The following is a 17,433-nucleotide window of genomic DNA, read 5'->3' as shown; positions in this document are numbered from 1 at the left end:
AGAAAGACCGACAGCAAGTGACTCCTCACACAAATCGAAGCAGGGGGGAGACGTGGGGTGAGAGGATGGCGACTGCTGCCGGGGACGAGGAAAGCAGCTCCACATAATGCTGGCTAAAGACACGGACGGCATGCACGGAAGAGAAGAATAAAAACCAACGGCAAGTCACACAGAGTAAAGGAAAACCAAACCAAACGAACAATAAAAAAAAAAACACCAGCGCCAACAATGCCACAGAGGGCATTCAAGGGCGGGAACCCCTCTGAGGAAAAGCTGGCGTTGGGGTGACACGGAAACCCCAAGCAGGGCTACGACAGACTGGTGGCACGGGCAGCACCGAGGGCCTGCTCCCGCTCCCGGGGAAAGGCCCGGCTGGAAGGCAACAGGAGCGTAGGTTGGAGTAAGGAAAAGGGGGACTTTACCAATTCATTGATCACTGCATGAGAGCGTTTTTCGTACCGCATCGCTGAATGGAGATGGGGGAGGAGAGCTTAAGCCATTCCATAGCACCCAAATTGTCACAGAGGGGAACATTCACACTGCCTCTGCCTGGAAGCGTCGGACAAGGGTATGGCTGAAAGCATCAAATCCAGAGCTCGAGTCTTGCCTGCAGGCAGCGGGGAGAGGCCCCTGCTTCCGCAAAGCACCTTAGTTTGATGCCTCTTTTTTAAAAGTGTGAATTGCTGTCAATGGCAACAGCGTTTCCTGTCCGGTGACACGTTGGGAGGCACCGTGTTTTGCCCGTTACTGCAACCGCAGCCTGAGAGCCAGCCCATGAGGACTCATGAAAACGCAAACAAAAACCACTGCTGCCCATGAGCTCCTGAAATGAAATGTCCCGATGGGAGTTCCTTCCATGGGGATCCTGAATGGAAAACCTGCTTTGGGTGGGACATGATGAAGTGCAAGGCATTCCAGTTGTGGGAATGAAATTTGGGAATGGGATCCGACTCTCCTCTCACCATGCCGATGTCGAACGCAAATGCTGCTTGTGAGGACTGAGAAGAAGCCCCCGTGCAGTTTGCACCTTCTGCTGCGGTTTATGGGGCCAGACTTGCAGCCAGCATAAATCAAATCAGCATGGATCCAAGGGAGTCAGTCGAGCCAGTGGATTATACCAGACGTGACTCTCTTTTCCCCTTGAAGTCACTTGTGTAGTCACGGGGGGAAATGTCACATGCAGAAACATCACCATGCAGAAAAGCCACTGATTTGTGCGGGATAAAGTGACATACAATTCTGTGAAACATGTGTTTGCACAATTACAGCCATGGTTTTATTGGTGCTCAAAGCACGGCTGCTGAGCATTAGAGAAAGATTCATTATTTCTACTAATGCTCTACATCAAAACATTCATTTGTACAAGGACTCAGATACTTTTCTGTATTTCAGGAAGTATTTGTTCAGGCAGATGTATCTGGTCTGAGCAAAGAGGTACCTGCAGTGTTCAAGCACATCAGTCAGATCTTCAGTTTAGGGTGGCTACCAAATTAGAAACTGCCACTACAAGAGTGACATTTTTGGCACTGTCATGTTAAAAGCTGTTTATAACTTAAAAGTTAAGAGATTAAAAGTTAAGTAAAAATGTCAGAATGGGTGGTTGAGTCAAAATCAAAGGCTCAATTTAGATACCACTAGTAGACACTCTGTACCTTGTGTGTGATAAGGTACATGAAAAATACCAGCTTAACAATGAAATATCAGGCTGCCAGCACAATAATGGTTTAAGATCATTATCAAAATTAAATTAATCTGGGCTTATACGGCACTCAGAATTGCTGTAGGTACTTCTTACTAATGCAATGACTTTCAAAACAAGGGGAAAAAAAGCAAATGGAATGCTGTGGATCACTAGCATATTCATGAGTTGGCCATTAATATGTACATGACACATTGCTCCAGAACCTCATTTTTTTAAAGCCGTCTTGGAAGAGGCCAGCAATGGTGTTGCCCTTAAACATCATGGATGTGACCAAATGCTTTCATGCAAGGATCATAATGACTGTACAGTAAACAGGAAGACCACGTAAGTGTCACATACCCATCATTGTAAGCACCGTCATGTCGGGAGGAGGTGAGAATGTCCATCTCAATGAGGTTGTCCTGCAATGTCTCTAGGAATGTCTGCTTTGCTATGTTTCTACATACATATGGAAACATGAATGAAGCCAGTGAGTCATGCATATATGAAGTGTGATCTTATAAACCACAATGGTTATAGTGCAGTTGTGCATGGAATTAGAATGATGGACCATATATTTATATGTATAAGATGCTACACATATACATATATAGCTTCTAAGAATGTTCACTTCTCTCTCTATACACTGCATTTATATGCATATACACACATATAAGCACACACGCCCATGTGCATGTATAAAAAAAAGTTGTCTTTGTTCATTTCACATTATTTATTGCCAGTGACACATGAAACCTTCTGAAGTGCTGGATTCAGAAAACAAGATTTCAATCCATCACAGCTGTAACCTTGTTATACTCCTGCATCTGAGTTATTGTTACTCTGAAAAGGCACATCACAGTCTCTGTCTCATTGTGGCTGATACCTTGGTAGCACTGCTCAATCCAAAATGCTCATGGATCTCCAGTGAAAATCTGCCACTTTTTTTTTTTTGCTTAAGTTTCAGTTTTGCATTTGAGAACTCTTTAATTACTAACTTGATGAATTTGTTTTTCTCTGCGGACCAATGAGAACTTCGTGTTTAGAAGTTTCCAAATGCAAGTTTTGCTCAACGGGAGCATTCAGAATAAGAACAGTCTTTCAGTGATAAACAGGCAGAAGTTGAAAAAAGCTTATGCTGCAACCCAAATTCCAATGGCAGAATATTGGCTGTAATCTGGACAATACAGGCAATAGGTGAGATATACAGGTCCTGCATGTGAAAAAGCCTGGGTTTGATTTTGCACACAATAATGGTATTTTGCAATATTTGGCCTCCCCGACACGTACTCCAATGAGTCACATTTCGACCTACATATACTAAACTGTTTTGTACTTTTAGAGGAGAATAGCAGGAACATAAAGAATTAAGTCAGAGGCACAGCTGGGAACAGATTGTGTCTTTCTCACCTTCAGGCTTGGTTCTCAGGACCTGACAAAAGAACATTCTTCCCATCTTCTTTAAAACAAAAACCAGTCCTGATTTCTCCCATGCCTGTTTTCAGCATCAGAACTGAATCTAAGCCTGAATGTGAATAAATCCCCTGGCCAAAACTAGCAAAAGGAACGTAACAGCATTGTGACATTTTATCACTTATGCAGGATTAAGCGCTTACAGGATGTAAGTGACATGATGTGAACTCAAACGAGAACTCCTCTGTCAAAGAAACTGGATTCGGGTAATGTGCTATACCAAGGGAAACCAGCCCTGTCACATTATACAAACCTTGATACCGTCTCGTCTGAAATGTCCTTAGCCTTCATTTTCATTTCTACCTCCTCCTCTTCCTGCTGCTAATGCCAGCACTTGTTTTGTTCAACTCACTGCTTTCGGAGGCCTCTGGGCTGCTTTGACAGCACGGATCTACTCCTTAATGTGAATGTAAGTAAAGTGACTCCTATTCCTAGCTCCGGAGTAAAGTGGACAGACATGCATGAGCTGTGTGCCATAGCACTCGAGACATCCCCAAGCGTTTGCTGCTTCCTCACATTCCCTAGGAATGCAGGAAAGGTTGGATGTTGAATTCAAGGCAAAAAGAAGCAGCGGATGCGCATGCACCGAGCATTTAATGGGTAAGAGGCAAGGCATCTAGCGACACGCTGATCAATAGGAGTTCATCAGGAGTTCAAATCCACGTCAGATTGGGTCCGTGAATTTCGGCTGTGGATTGTCAATAAAGCAGAAGGGGTGGGCGTTACATAACCATATAATGTGTGGATGTGTAACAGCGAGGCGGCTGGGTCACCGATGGGACTAATGCATGACTGCCCTCACCGAGGGCTTCACGATGCTGCTCCTTTGGAGATGACCTGTGAAGAGCTGCCTGTTTGCAAACCACTCTCCCTTCTCACTATGAGTTGTGGTGGCAGGATCTGACCTTACGTGATTGCCACGTGAAATTTCCTGGGAATGGAAGTCCCCTGCAAGCTGTTGGTTTGTCAACCAAACGTCCATCTAGTTGGCATTTATTTGCTCCTTGCAAGGTCAGATGTAAAGGAACAGAAAGGATGCCACAGAAGAAGGAAGAGCGAGGAATAAATATAGGGAGAACTGACTTACCTGTCAGGAGGGAGTGCTGAGCAAAGATCTTCTCATCACAACCTTGATAATATATTGATTTTAAAGCAACAAAAAAGGGAGCAGACAGGAAAAGAAAGAGGAAGAAGGAGAAACAGAGAAAAGGGAGTAAAGGGAAACTAAAGAAGAGGAGGGAGAGAAGAGGAGGGGCTCTTCCTCTAGCAACATATAAAGTTTTCAGATATAGGGTATGCTTATCGTGTCAGTTGTATACTTGTGCTACACATCTCTGCTTGCCTTTGCGTTACATGATGGAAATTTCCAGGCAGTGACAAACCACCCTAATTTTCCAGTTCTGAAAACTGCCTGCAGTCCACAACAGTCAAAATCAAGCCTCTTCAAACGCTGGGGCGCTTAAAAATCTGTAACTGTAGGCACGTTTCACAGCCTGTGACAAACTCTGTTTAAAAGACTGGGCTTTTTCTTCGTGTTTGCTCTCTCTGTTGACTAATATGGAATTCAAAAAAAAAAAAGGGATATTCAACAGAAATACAATTCCATTTTTGACATGAGATTACTATAATCTCCTATTGCTATACTTCAAAGGCCTTAATTCTTGGATTAATGTCTCTTGGTCAGGATTTATTTCTTACATATTGGACATTTTATTCTCTTAGGTAGAAGTCTTTTTTTGTTGTTGTTTTGGTTCTAAAAGTCTTTGCAGTGGGGAAGGTCAGCTTCATGAAAGAGGTGAAACGGGGCATCCAAGTTTGCCAAACAGAAGCTTGGCCTTTTATGTCTGCAGACGTCCCACCAAAGGAAATGGAAGATCTCTGCATGTTGGAAAAGCAGATTATTAGAGCACAGATTTGTCTCAGATTCACCAGTCATCTATGTAGTGCAGCCTCTGCATTATGACAAAATTATAACATGCTTTATTTTCTTAATGTTTGTTTAGTGAAGAAAAAAAAAAAGCCTGTCTGTCATGATCTGTGATGTGCTCATTTTTAGTTCAGCATACTCTTCCAATATGTTCATCATCTGAAGGCTACATTATGCCCTTCCATCCAGTGTGTCAAAAGCCACGTTGGTCTCTAAATGACCTGTTTTCTACTTAATATAATAGTTAAGTTGAGGGTCAATTACAAATACGAGTGATTTGTGATGCGAGTGAAATCCTTAAACGATGCAGAAGGATCTCTTCATGCAAGTAGACCTCCGAAGTCTAGTTGGGTTAGCGATAATAACATGATAACCCAACTTGCCAAAAGAACAGTCTGCTTCAGCTCCTGAAAAATGTTCATCCCCAATGTTTTCATGGGGAAGGAATAAGGACAGTCTTTAAGGATGTACTCATTTACAATTTAACAGGTATTGTTCAGGACTAGTCAGATAATTGTTCTGTCTACAACCTGCTTCATTTATTAAGATGTGGTGGGGTTGTCTCTCCATATCATCCTCTGATCACCACCAGAACTGGACAATTGGGGGCAGGATGTTTTCAGGAAAGACTTTTTATCTCTGACATTCCTCCAGCAGCCAAGATATTCCTTCTCAGTGGGATGTGGTGTGTTCTGAGAGACTCTGGTCAGATACAAGGATGTCTTGGCACTATTCAAACAGTGAAATATCTTGTCTCTGACAAATTTACATCCTGGTTTAGAAAAAGGTACAAGGGATGCTCCAGAAATGTAGAAGATTACTCACATAAGGGCTGCATAAGTATTTTATAATGTAATATTTTTTTCAAAAGAAACAATACATGAAAGTCAGGCCTTGGGTATGTATGCTCAAGAATTAGGAAGACAATATAATTACTGAAATTGTTGCCAAATCACACTCGCAGTAATTGCTTATAATTTTGTCTTAATCTTGTGGAGCCAGCTTCTTAGTTGGGTCTTTTTAATCAAGCAGTCGCCGAGAAATTAATTATCCTTAAATGCCATAAAATGTTAGATTGAGGTCTGTTTTGGAAGTTTCAGGGGGCCAGCAGATACAGCTACTTCTCTAGGAGATCGACAGTCATTAATTTTTAAAAAATATTTTCTTCGCAGAAGCTGGCAAAACTAGGCACAGTTTGTCCCAGGATACAGACACAGCCACCGCTGATCTCGATGAGATTCCCACAGGCAGTGAAACAACAGCTTTGGTCCTTGGCTCAGTTTTCAGTCAGTAAATGGTTTTTGCTGCCTAAAATCTTTCTTGTTGGTTTGAGAAGCCAAGTCAAACAAGGCAAAAGGCAACTACGTCAATGCACAATATTTGGCCTAGAAGACCTCCCCAGACTGAAGAAGACACCGTGTGTGGGACTAAGGGATCCAGCATGTCCAGAGGCTTCTCTGTAACAAAGGAAATGGGGAAGCAAAACCTTTGGAGAATGTGAAAAGAGAGTTTCAAGTGGGACAACTGGAAGATGCCCTCCCGATCAGATGGAAAGACTGAAGCTGAGGGAGAATGATGACTCCCTTTTCCAGCACCTACCTATCAGGAAAAAAGCCTAATCAAAGCTATGAACTAGATAAACTCAGTGCACCCTTCCCACACCCTTGGTATATTGCATAGGTGGAGAAGTATTTAAAAGCTAAATGGAAACATCATTAATTGACTGATGCATTGCTATCCGGTGTTGTTTGCTTGCTGGAGAAATGCTGTAGAGTAGTAAAATGCAGCAGCTGACCTCTCCTCAGTAGGTAAAACAAGATCATCCTTTCCTAAATGACATACTACAACAGCATCCGCTTGATGAGGCACAGCCAGAAGGCTAAATATTTTCAATATATTGACTGATTTCAGTTTCTTAAATAGGATATTGATCTATCCTATGATACAGGAAGAAAAAACATTAAGGGTAAATTTTTAAAAAAAGAATATTTTAATCTGTGATCCTGATTCCAATTTTAAATGAGGAAAATAACCTTACAAGCAGCTGTTAAAATATAATATTTTTAGCTTATGAAAGAAGAGCAATTTCCTCTTCTCCTAGTCCAAATAAAAAAGACACAAGGAATAATAAACAGAACTCAAAATATATCATCTAAACACCAGTTCACAAACTGAACAGCTACCTATGCACATATATTCATAACATCCTTAGCACACGCAGGCAGAGCACTGTAAAGTACTAAAGAAAACAACCTACCTAGTCTCCAGTGGGATGTTGCTGTTAAGTAACCAGTTGTCCTGAGCATGGGCTGGTTCTTGAGTGCTGGCTGGTTGTTCTCCAGAAAGAGAGTGGTCCGTAGGAGCTGGGCTCGGGTTGCTGCGAGGAGTGAAGTTCCCTCTGTTTAGGGAATTGATGGAGGCAGCGTGATGTTGATTTGGGGTGTGAGCATGGGATATCGGAGGTGGTGGAGTTCTGAGTCTCGAATGATTTTGAAGATTTGGAGGATGATCTAAAACAGAAGTAAAATATTTTTAAGGTTCATGATTTGAGGTGCTCCGTACCAGACTCCCTTCTGTGCAGGCACTTCTAAAATGTAGACAGGCTGGGATGCCACATATCCTAAATCAAACTCAAAAGGCTAGCTTAGACTCGCTCCATATGTCCTAACAACACATGCATTGATCCACTGGCTGGCTAGAGAAATACTTTGGTTTCATGCAAGAAAGTTATGAAAGCTTAAAGCACTGCAAAAAGGCTGTCCTGACAGCCAAGGTAACTCCGATGAACAACTGCAGGTTGCAAACTGCAATCTATCTGTGACACTGATTTGTGATAAAGCATGAAAAATACAACCAGGCTGGATAGATAACACTTAAGAGCAGTTTTATGATGGATATACAGCTCCCGGTGAAGTTTGTTCTGCCTGTTTTCCCCGAGAACTTTCAATAGTTAAGCCAAGATGAAGACTGAGAATACGTTTAATCATAGACTGAGTTTAGGGAAGGCCATAAAACTGTGTCAGGATCATACAATTTAACAGAATCCAATAGTTTGTATTGTTAGATATGTGCTCAAACTGAGTAAAAAATGCATACCGCATGAAAACAGAGGTGTCAGGAAAATGAAACACCGTATAGTGAAGAAAGATGTAAAGAATGGCTGTGGTTATCAGCGATATAGCTGCTCGAGTAAAACTCCAGATACTATTGTTGTTAGCCAGGAGTTTGAAGGAGGTAGATTAAGAAAGGCAAACACTTAGAAAAGACCAACCCGGTGCTGATTATATCGGTGTTTTTAGTTTAGTGACTAAACATTTCTACGTGTTTTCTGGAAATGAGGAAAAACTGAAATGTTTGATGGAACTCAAGGGAGATAGACAGTCCAGGATATGGGATATAGAAACTTGCTCCTCTCTGACATTAGTAGTTTTATGCCTGTAAGTTAGTAATACACAACACTTCTCTGATGCTTTATCTGGGGAAAAAAAAAAAAGTATCCATCTGATACTTACCAGCCAGACTTCAGTATCATGAGAAACTAACACTCATTTACTCTCTAATTAGAAAGCTCAGAATTGAATGAACTGTACACAGTCCTAAATTACAATGAATGGTGTCAAAATTACCATGACATTTAATGACACTTATGAAATCTGGATTAGGACTTGGATTCAGGACAGGAACAAGGAAAGCATTTACAATATCTCTGTAGCCTCTTGAATATTTGGACACATAAGAGAAGACTTAAAGACGGGCGAGATGCATCCCATCCCTTTTCTCCTCACCCTACGTTGACTCAAGCTACCTCGTCATTAGCTATGGCTCATTAAACCAAAACCTGAGGGTAGTTGAGGTAGTCTAGCAAAACAATAGAAAATATTAATTATGAAGGTGCCATTCTGTTAGACATGGGAACAGGGTTATGGATTTCACAGGGAGAAATGAAGGCTTCTAGGACCCATTTTACCCTATAATCTGGAAAAGGTCATAGGGTATCTCACGAGTGCTGTTCACCCTATTGTATATCACTGACAACAGACAGTAACCAGCTCAAAGAGAAGCCTACGTTTGGACAGACAAATTCTTCCCAGGAATCTAACGGCGCGTTCAAAGGTCTGGCTCAGCAAAGCTCACCCAGAATTGAAAATGCCATGTTGGCCTCTGATCCACGGCCAGCTAACCCTGCCAAATTCTGTCCACCAGCCAGCACGCTAAAAGAAGCGTAGAGCAGCAACCACGGCTAGTAGAGACGAGGAATATCGGGACCAAACCAGGTCTGACAGCAGTTCAGCAGCACCGCATGAACCGAGGCATCCAACCGCCCTTGCCCTGGATGTTATCGCCGACTGTTGCTTAAACGGAGCCTAAATGAGCACAGAGATGGTAAAAACAACAGTGGGTGAATCCTGCTGCTGGCTTCCTTACAGCAGTGACTCATTTTCCCCCCCTGAGAGGCAGCAGCCATGGTTGTTGGCTTAGCCCCTGTGCGAGACAGAAGGAAGGGAGGAAAAAGAGAGAAAAAGGGAAAAGGGAGGAAAAGGGAGAGAGCACGCAGTACGAGCTGCAGCCTGGGGAGCAGGACAGGGAAGATAGGAGCAGCTTATTAATCCCAGGAAGAGGGAGATGGCCATGAGCAGAGGATTTCCAGTTTCTGGGGCTGTCAGTCTCTCACCTTTCACGAGAACTTAATTCACCCCAGGAAAAATGCCTCGTCTAATCAGGAGCAACAGCCCAAAGGTTTGCAAGTCCAGTTACTCGAGCTTTCATTACGGCTGAAATGAATGCTGTGGGCAAACGGGTGAATCCTGGAAAAGGCAGCAGGCGTTTTGTGATGTTCTCCCACTATCATTTGACTTCTCCTACCGGCGACACCGCTTTCAGACTGAGTCAGAGCCCGTTTCCCCCGATCTGCTATGTAAATCCCAATTTGCTCCCTATTACTGCAGACACATTGCAGATGCTATTATGGATAATGCTTTTGAATCAAGTGAAAATGTGTCATTTTCGTGCTCTATTTGCATACCCTCGGTGATTTCTCTGCTAAGTAAAGGCAGCACATCTATCTTGCTCTGGTCCGTGATTTTTCATAGGATTTTATAGCTTATATTTCTTTTTTCTGACAGGTAGGTAGCTTTTCCTCCCAGAATATTCTTAATTTTATTCATATACAAATTCTGAACACTTATGTCATGTCAAAGCATTGCTACATTTAATATACCTCGACTTGGATTAGCAGCTATCTCCCTTGCCTTACAATCCTTTTTTTTTTATTTTTCTTCTCAAGCTGAGGAACATGAGAAAAGAGGTGCGGATGGAAGCACGAGCTATAAAATCTTCCTCCTGAAAATTACCGCAGCCACGCAGGGTTTTCTAGGTGCAACAAAACTATTGAGGTTCTTACCCTCTGTGGTCACCAATGATCCCATGGGCTTTGCAGTCAGTAAGGGGATCCCACAAAGTGCATTCTTCCTTGGTTTCCTAAAAATTGCAACCGTCCCTTTGTTTAAACATCCCCTCTTTAACTTGTCCCACAGTTTTCAAGAGATAATAAAGTGTGTGGTTTCCACACAGGACAGAGAACCTTAACGTTGGCTGCAGTGCTTCTCTTCCATCACAGCACTGGGAAGATGCTCTCGTTATCCTATTACAGCTGCATTTTTACAGATCCCACCGCATAGGCAGGATAAAGGGGAAGTCAGATGAAGCCTTCTATGTCTAACAGCAAACCTTTTTTGGGATGACAGAACCACAGAAGTTCAGAATGCTTTCTAGAGAAGCCAGACTTTGTGGCTTCTGCCCAAATTGTATTAGATTTCCTCAGACACTTTAAAATCAAGGATGAGATAGCCAGCCATGACTGCTCGGCAGTTATCCCGGCTCCCGTAAAACCAGATAATTTTCTACACTTTCCTCCTTGCAATTTTCCTCTTTGGTTTCCAAAACACCAAGGAGTTTTTCAGTCCCACTATGCTTGCTGTTGGCATCCTCATGAAAGACCTGACATATTTTATTCGGAAGGAGCAGGTAAGCTAACAAAGCGTAGGGAATAAAAAAAATAAAATAAAAAATTCTAATAGAGCCATGCAACTCAGTCCCTGGGAGGATTTGGGCCTTGAAGGGCCCCAAAGGGATCTGTAAATAGTAAAAGGGTCCTCAAACCCTTCGCTGCCAGGTGCCAATGATGCAGGGTCCCAGGGACAAAGCTCAGTGTCTCTAGAAGATAGGCTGCCACTGAGAAAGTCTCAACTGCTCAGGGCTTAATGAGTCCCCCTGTAAGCTTCATCTTCCCTAATGGGTCTCCCAAGTGTGTCAGAGATGAAGTATGTCAGTATTTACATGTAATGAAACACTGCAAATCCGATCTGAAAAACACCCAAAGAAATCAAGGCGCTATTATGTCGCTCGCTTGTTTGTTTGTTTGTTTGTTTTACCATTAAAATGTCATTGCTTAACGGCGGCTTGGTAACCACAGATGAAGCAGAGCTGAAGGATAACTCGGTTAATGAAGCTTGTCCTTGGCACATATTAGCGAGCCTTGACAGAAATCTGTGAATGAAGGATTGAATCAATGTGAACCATCAAAAGATTGCCAGCTAATACGGCAACATTTGAATAAAAGGTCTGAACCCTTTGTTCCTTTTCTTTTCCTTAATCTTTAATGAGTAGTACTGTTCCGAAGTTAGTCTGTGCAACGATTACACTTTCTAATTCATTAAGTTTTGGGATTGTTTTCGGGGCAACCGTAATGACCTATAAGCGAAAAATACATTCCCACTTTTTTTTTTTTCTTTTTTCTTTTTTTCCCTGCTTGCCTAATTTCCACACTTGCCTAATTTTGAGTGGTTTATAAAGGACTGAAGTGGGTCTTCCCCAGCACCTTTTAGGGGGCACTAAGTTGAACGATAAAACAGCTTGCCAGAAGCAGGTTCTCTAGCAGACACATGGCAAGCTGATAACGGCACGTGCGGAATGAACGGCAAGCAGAATATTTAACCTCCGAGCTGGCAGATAATGGCAAAATAAGACGAGAAGAATCAGAAGGGGGAGACCAAGTGGCTGTCTGCTCAGCTGGTGCCTTGGTGCCGGCTGGCGACAGGCAGGATCTGCAGCAGCCTGGAGCTTTTCTCCTCTCTGACTCCAGACGAATGTGAAGGAGGCAGACGGGGCTGCAGGAAGGTGCAGCGGGGGTACCTGGGGCTGCTGTGGCAGAGATGCTGCAGTCTGGAGGAGGATTCCCTCCTCTGAGGAAAGTCCGATGCCAGGACAGCCTGGCAGGGTGCCACCGAGATGGAAATAAAGATGAAACAGGTCACTCGGGACGCAGATGTCTGTTCTTGCCTTACTAACGCTTAAAAAATGGAATTAGTGGTACAATTTGAAGGTCTCCCTTAAATTCTAGCTGACTGAATTTCTCCTTAAGAAGTATATCCACTGAATTCGACTTCAGACTGGCTTCTCCTACCATCAAGAGGAGTGTTTGTGCCATGCTGTGAAATACATCTTTTGCTCTAACAACATCTTGTGCTGCTGGTTTTCCAAATACTAAGCAACAAAATGACACCGAATCATAAAAGAAAACACAGAACTGACGCATAATCTCCAGGAAATAAGAAAACACCGATAGGAAAGCTACCTTGATGTTTTTTTCTCTGCCTTAAGGAGCTGCATAACAGGGAGCTGCTGTTCCACCAAGGGCTCTCACCAGAGAAAATCACAGTCCTCACCAGGAGCTGAACGTCTCCAGCGTATACATCCTGCTCCTGAGAGATTTCTGGTCTGAAGAGTTTCCTCTTTGGGTTTTCAGTCCCTTTCTTGAATCTCACCGGTGCTTTCCCATGCTATATGCACAGGCACGCACCCGTCTAGGTTTGTGTATGATTAAGTCCTAAGAAAAACCTTCCTGTGCACACCTGAGCTGTAAATTTGGTGCAGCCCTTTATCCAGAAAAATCCTGTAAGCATCGGAAACTATATAATGGGAGAAAATGGATGCAAATAGTTCAGAGTGTTTCTCTAAACGTGTAAATCGGACAGCGAGTGTGAAACCAGTCTTGCAGACAGACTGTAACCAGTAGCAAGTGGAAATGGAGGAGCTAGAAACCAAGCAGCACCCTTTTTTACTGTTTGACAAGTTTACGCTTCGTAAGCTATGAGGACTTAATTCTGAAACGTTTCCAGGTTATTCCTCTATTTAAGTGATTTAATTTGTTTAGGTGAACTTCATCAAAACCCAGGCCCGCCTGGATGGTGTAAATGCACACATAAAGCTAGTCGAAGCTCCTCTCTAGCTGCACGAATTAACACTTCATTCGTTTTGCTGTCTGCAGAAAACAACAGGTGCACCACATCAAGTCCAAACAAGCCATCTCCTCAGTATTTTTCTCATCCAATGTGTACATTACATGCAAACTTTCCTCTCAAGTGCCAAAGTGCCTTTGCAAAAGCAAAATATTGACTTTTGGGGTTTAAATCAATTTTTTGCTTGATGCTAGGCTGTCAAGCTTTGGCTCTGCACAGCCAACAAGAGCTCTGGGTGGTTGTTTTTTCATCAGTATGCATCTGATTGAATTGTACGCCCTACAAGTAACGCTTTTAAAAAGGTCTGTGTCACTGTACAGGGATGTTATGCTGACTTTTAACCCGTGGTGTCCATTACCGAAGTTAATAAAAGGGCATCGCAGCCCACTAAAAACAAGGCAGAGGCTTACTATTCAGACTCTGTCAGTTTATGAAGAATCATTAGCTTAAACACAGGGCGAGGTAACAAAAGAAATGAAAAAAAAAAAAAAAGAATGTCTCGCAGAGTGCAACGCGTTGCTTAAACCTAAATAACACATTGGAGTTCTTAAATAAATGACTGGTAACATGGGAAAGTACCCTCTGTAGTGCACAACTAAGCAAATTTGCTTGCAGCCCTGGAGACCTTGCATTTGGTGCTGGGATTGCTGAAAAGGAACAGCTTTCATTCCTCTGACAGTGTGTACGGGAGGCAATGGTAGCCCTTGGAGGCTCAAACCACTGACGTGTTGACACCGTGGTGTAGGCTTATAACCAAACTAAACTTATGCTTACTTACACGTGACAGTGCAACACGACAGCTCCTTCCCTCTCCTCAAACCTGTGTGCATCTCCGGTGGGATGCCGCGGTCACCCACACTGCGCTGCGAGCCCTCAGGTGTGGGTTCTGGGCCTGGAGAGCTGCAGCCACGACTTTTAATCTGCTGGAGGGTGCTCAGATCGTTTCGCTGTGCCACTCTGACAACACGGCCGGCTTTCAGCGAAGTGGGTGACCCTCCTGGGCTGCTGGGAGGGACAGCACCCCCACGCGAGGCAGGAAAACCCACTGCTGGAGTGAAGGATGGAGCATCCGGCCCTGCTCTGATCCCGCGTCACTGCGCTTGTCAAATCGCAGCCGACAAATGGTTCTAATCATCCGTGCCTAGGACCGGAGCCTGCGGAGCCGGCAGCCTGCTGCTGTCTCTTTTTTAAGTAAGAGATGCAGGAGGGCAAGACTTCCGAGCACACAGACCTTTTTTCCAGTGTCAGAGGTGCGTTCAGTTCCCCGTGTTTTATACAGAAACCCTCACACTCACCTGCAGTCTGTCAGGACTGGGGAAATGGCAATAACCCCCCGATCTGCTGATACAACTGAGACACAACAAGAGACAACTGTTATTACACTTAAGGTTAGCCTTGTTGAATGAAACGCTGCGCATTTTGCTGATGTTTGCGGTTTATCGATTTTGGCACGGAGGAGCTCTGTTTAGAGGGGGTTTTTAACTGTTTTCCCTGCCTCCAGTGCCTGTTGTGGGGCTCTTTCATACAGCAAGATGTGGAAACCAGCATAGAGACAAATAAAAACCGCAGAGTTCAGCCCTGTCCAAACCAGATGTGATTAGCTGGTACGGTTACAATGGCAAATTTCTGAGATGTTTTCATAAAGCAGCTCCCCAAACTCAAGTCTATCAGCAGAAGGTGTCTTTGGCTGCTGTAATAGCAAACAAACGCAGGATTTTGCCAGCACAGCTCTGTCGAACAGGTGTTTTTTTCGTATACCTACTTTGGAAAAGCTTTGGAATACAGACCTGATGTTTGCCTGTTTCTCCCTAAAAATAAAAGGAACAAGCAGCCTCTATTTTGCTTATGCCCTTCAGAAATCTTCGCTGAACTGCAGCGCTGTTGTGACTTCGCTGCACATCTAACGGGACTGACAGCTCCCCAGCCCCATCAGCAAAGCTGACTATTTATAGTAGCTGCAGAAATTGCCTGTTTTATATAATTTTTACAATGGTAGCAGTGGCAAGTGGATAATGATCCAGAGACCGTCCTTTTGCAAACGCGAAGTGATAGGGCTCCCGTGCAGATCGGCAGGGCCGGGTATGCGCCCTTAGAGGTCAGGGTGAGAGATTAATATGCTGCAAAACCCTCTAAAAAATTTCCTGTAATGTTAACTCGTGAGCTTTGGGTCTGGACTCTGACTTCCAAGGGGCATGCAATTCCCGGAGCTGCCGGCAGCCGCACAGCAGAGGCATCTGAGGGAGGGTTTTGTCCCTTTCCTTTTACCTCGTGCGTGTCCTGGGCTTGTGAACGACCCAGTCTCTGGATCCATCATTTCACAGCAAAGCGCTTATGGAATGTGACGTGATGTGGCGCAGCACAATGCCAGCAAGCACTAATGCTTTTAATTATTTACTCTGGAGAAAGAAAGGGGGAAATTTTGTGTTGGCAGCAACTGAAATAAACGATTTCAAGGCTTTGCTGGAGAGTTTTTGGTGTCTCTGGACCAACCTCTCCGCATGGGCTGGCAGCAGAGGCACCACGCGGAGGCGCGGCGCAGCACAGAGGCAGTGTGCCAGTCCCTCCTTTGTTACCCTCACCCTCCTTTTAACTTCGTCTCGCCGCCTTTAAAGTCCCAACAAAGCCATGGCTGTGAAATACCTCCAAAGCCCAACATCCACTGGTGACAATTCCATCTGACAGCTGCGGCGACGCCGCGTCTGTCACAGTGATTAATACCGACCCCCCCGCCCCGGCCACTGCGCGCACAAAAGCCGGCCGACTTCCTTGGGTGAAGACCATAGGTGCAGTTAAGTGTAAAATCTCTCTGCACAGGTGGAAAACCTTATTCCCTTCGGCACAGGAATCTGATTTGTGAGAGCTGGGCTCCGCGACCTTTCCCTTCAGGTTCTATTTGACATTCTCTGGAGCACGGTGGCAGGAGGCTGCGCTCCAAATGATTCTGAAACAGACATAAAACTTTTATATTTTTATTAACACTTGAAGAGGCCACTAAAAGAAAATCAAAACTATGAATCTGTCAAGACACTCCGGTAGTGCTGCGCTTTGTTCAAAAAACCACCGTGATGGAAGGGCAGTGTAGTTTATCCCGGGTGTACGTTTGTCTGTCTATTCATAACACCTCCACTCCTAAATATCTCAGTGCCAATTAAAACAGTTCCTCTGGCAACATGCTCCTGAGAAGAACTATTTAAGATGGCAGCCTCATTTATCCAACTCTTTTTTTTTTTCTTTTCCATTCTACGAAATAAATCTCTAACGTGTAAAACATAAATATGAACAGAACTATAAATATGCATACATCTAGCACTGATAGATCACGAAGAGATTTATACATGTTCTGATACTATTTTTTCATCTTTTCATTGCAAATGTGCCTTTGTATCTCTGTCACAGTTGTGCATATATGTATAGAGCACTATAAAGACAGAGAAACCACATTATAGTTAAAGGATTTTGATCTTTTCTTCATTTTTACTCTTAACTTCTTTGGTTGTGTACCAGGAGGCATTGCCTTTACTGGCATCACACATTAAAGTGATGCTTGCTGCCCATCAGCTTTCATCTCGGTGAATGGGTTAATTTAAAAGGAATAAATAAAAAAGTGTCTGGTAGAACAAAAGGACTGCCCTAGGTTTTCTGCAAAAATTTGCAGGAAAAGTGTATCAGAATTATTCTTTGTTATATTGGTGTTTATTTTGGTTTTCTTTTCTAGAGGAGAAACTGAGGAAAAACACTGTACCAGGCTATAAAGCAGTTATTGCCAAATGCACGAGATCAAGTCTGAAAGAGACGTATCTATTTCTGCAATCCATGCTTTGTAGACGTAAGTCTAAAAACTGTCCCAGAGTGAAACTGTTCCTGGATTACCGTTAGCTCTAAATACGCCAGCAGGGAGATTTTCAGAGGCACCAACAGCAGTTAGGTGACATGTCCCACTTGCATCCATGGCACCGTGCCACTCAGCGATGTCTGTCACGTCAAAGACCTCACCATGAAAATTTTAAACTCAGGCCCTGAATGAACACAAGTAGCGTGGATCTCTGAAGTGAAGC

General features: G+C 43.6%; 1 protein-coding gene across 7 annotated transcripts in view; it reads right to left on the bottom strand.

Annotated features, from left to right (window-relative positions):
- TENM4 (teneurin transmembrane protein 4) overlaps window positions 1–17,433 on the bottom strand; it is a 1,681,110-nt gene that overhangs the window by 206,209 nt on the left and 1,457,468 nt on the right. For all 7 annotated transcript variants that reach the window (XM_080576311.1, XM_080576312.1, XM_080576313.1 and 4 more), the window contains 2 exons: window positions 7,339–7,591; window positions 2,042–2,140 (listed from right to left, as the gene is read on the bottom strand). In XM_080576311.1, coding sequence (XP_080432437.1) covers window positions 2,042–2,140; window positions 7,339–7,591 — 352 coding nt within the window. The remainder of the gene's footprint in view (window positions 1–2,041; window positions 2,141–7,338; window positions 7,592–17,433) is intronic.

The sequence above is a fragment of the Anser brachyrhynchus genome (assembly GCF_964034855.1).
Source record: "Anser brachyrhynchus genome assembly, chromosome: 1".
NCBI classification, from domain to species: domain Eukaryota; kingdom Metazoa; phylum Chordata; class Aves; order Anseriformes; family Anatidae; genus Anser; species Anser brachyrhynchus.
The sequence above is the reverse complement of the archived record's forward strand: the minus strand, read 5'-3'. Positions and strand labels throughout refer to the sequence as shown.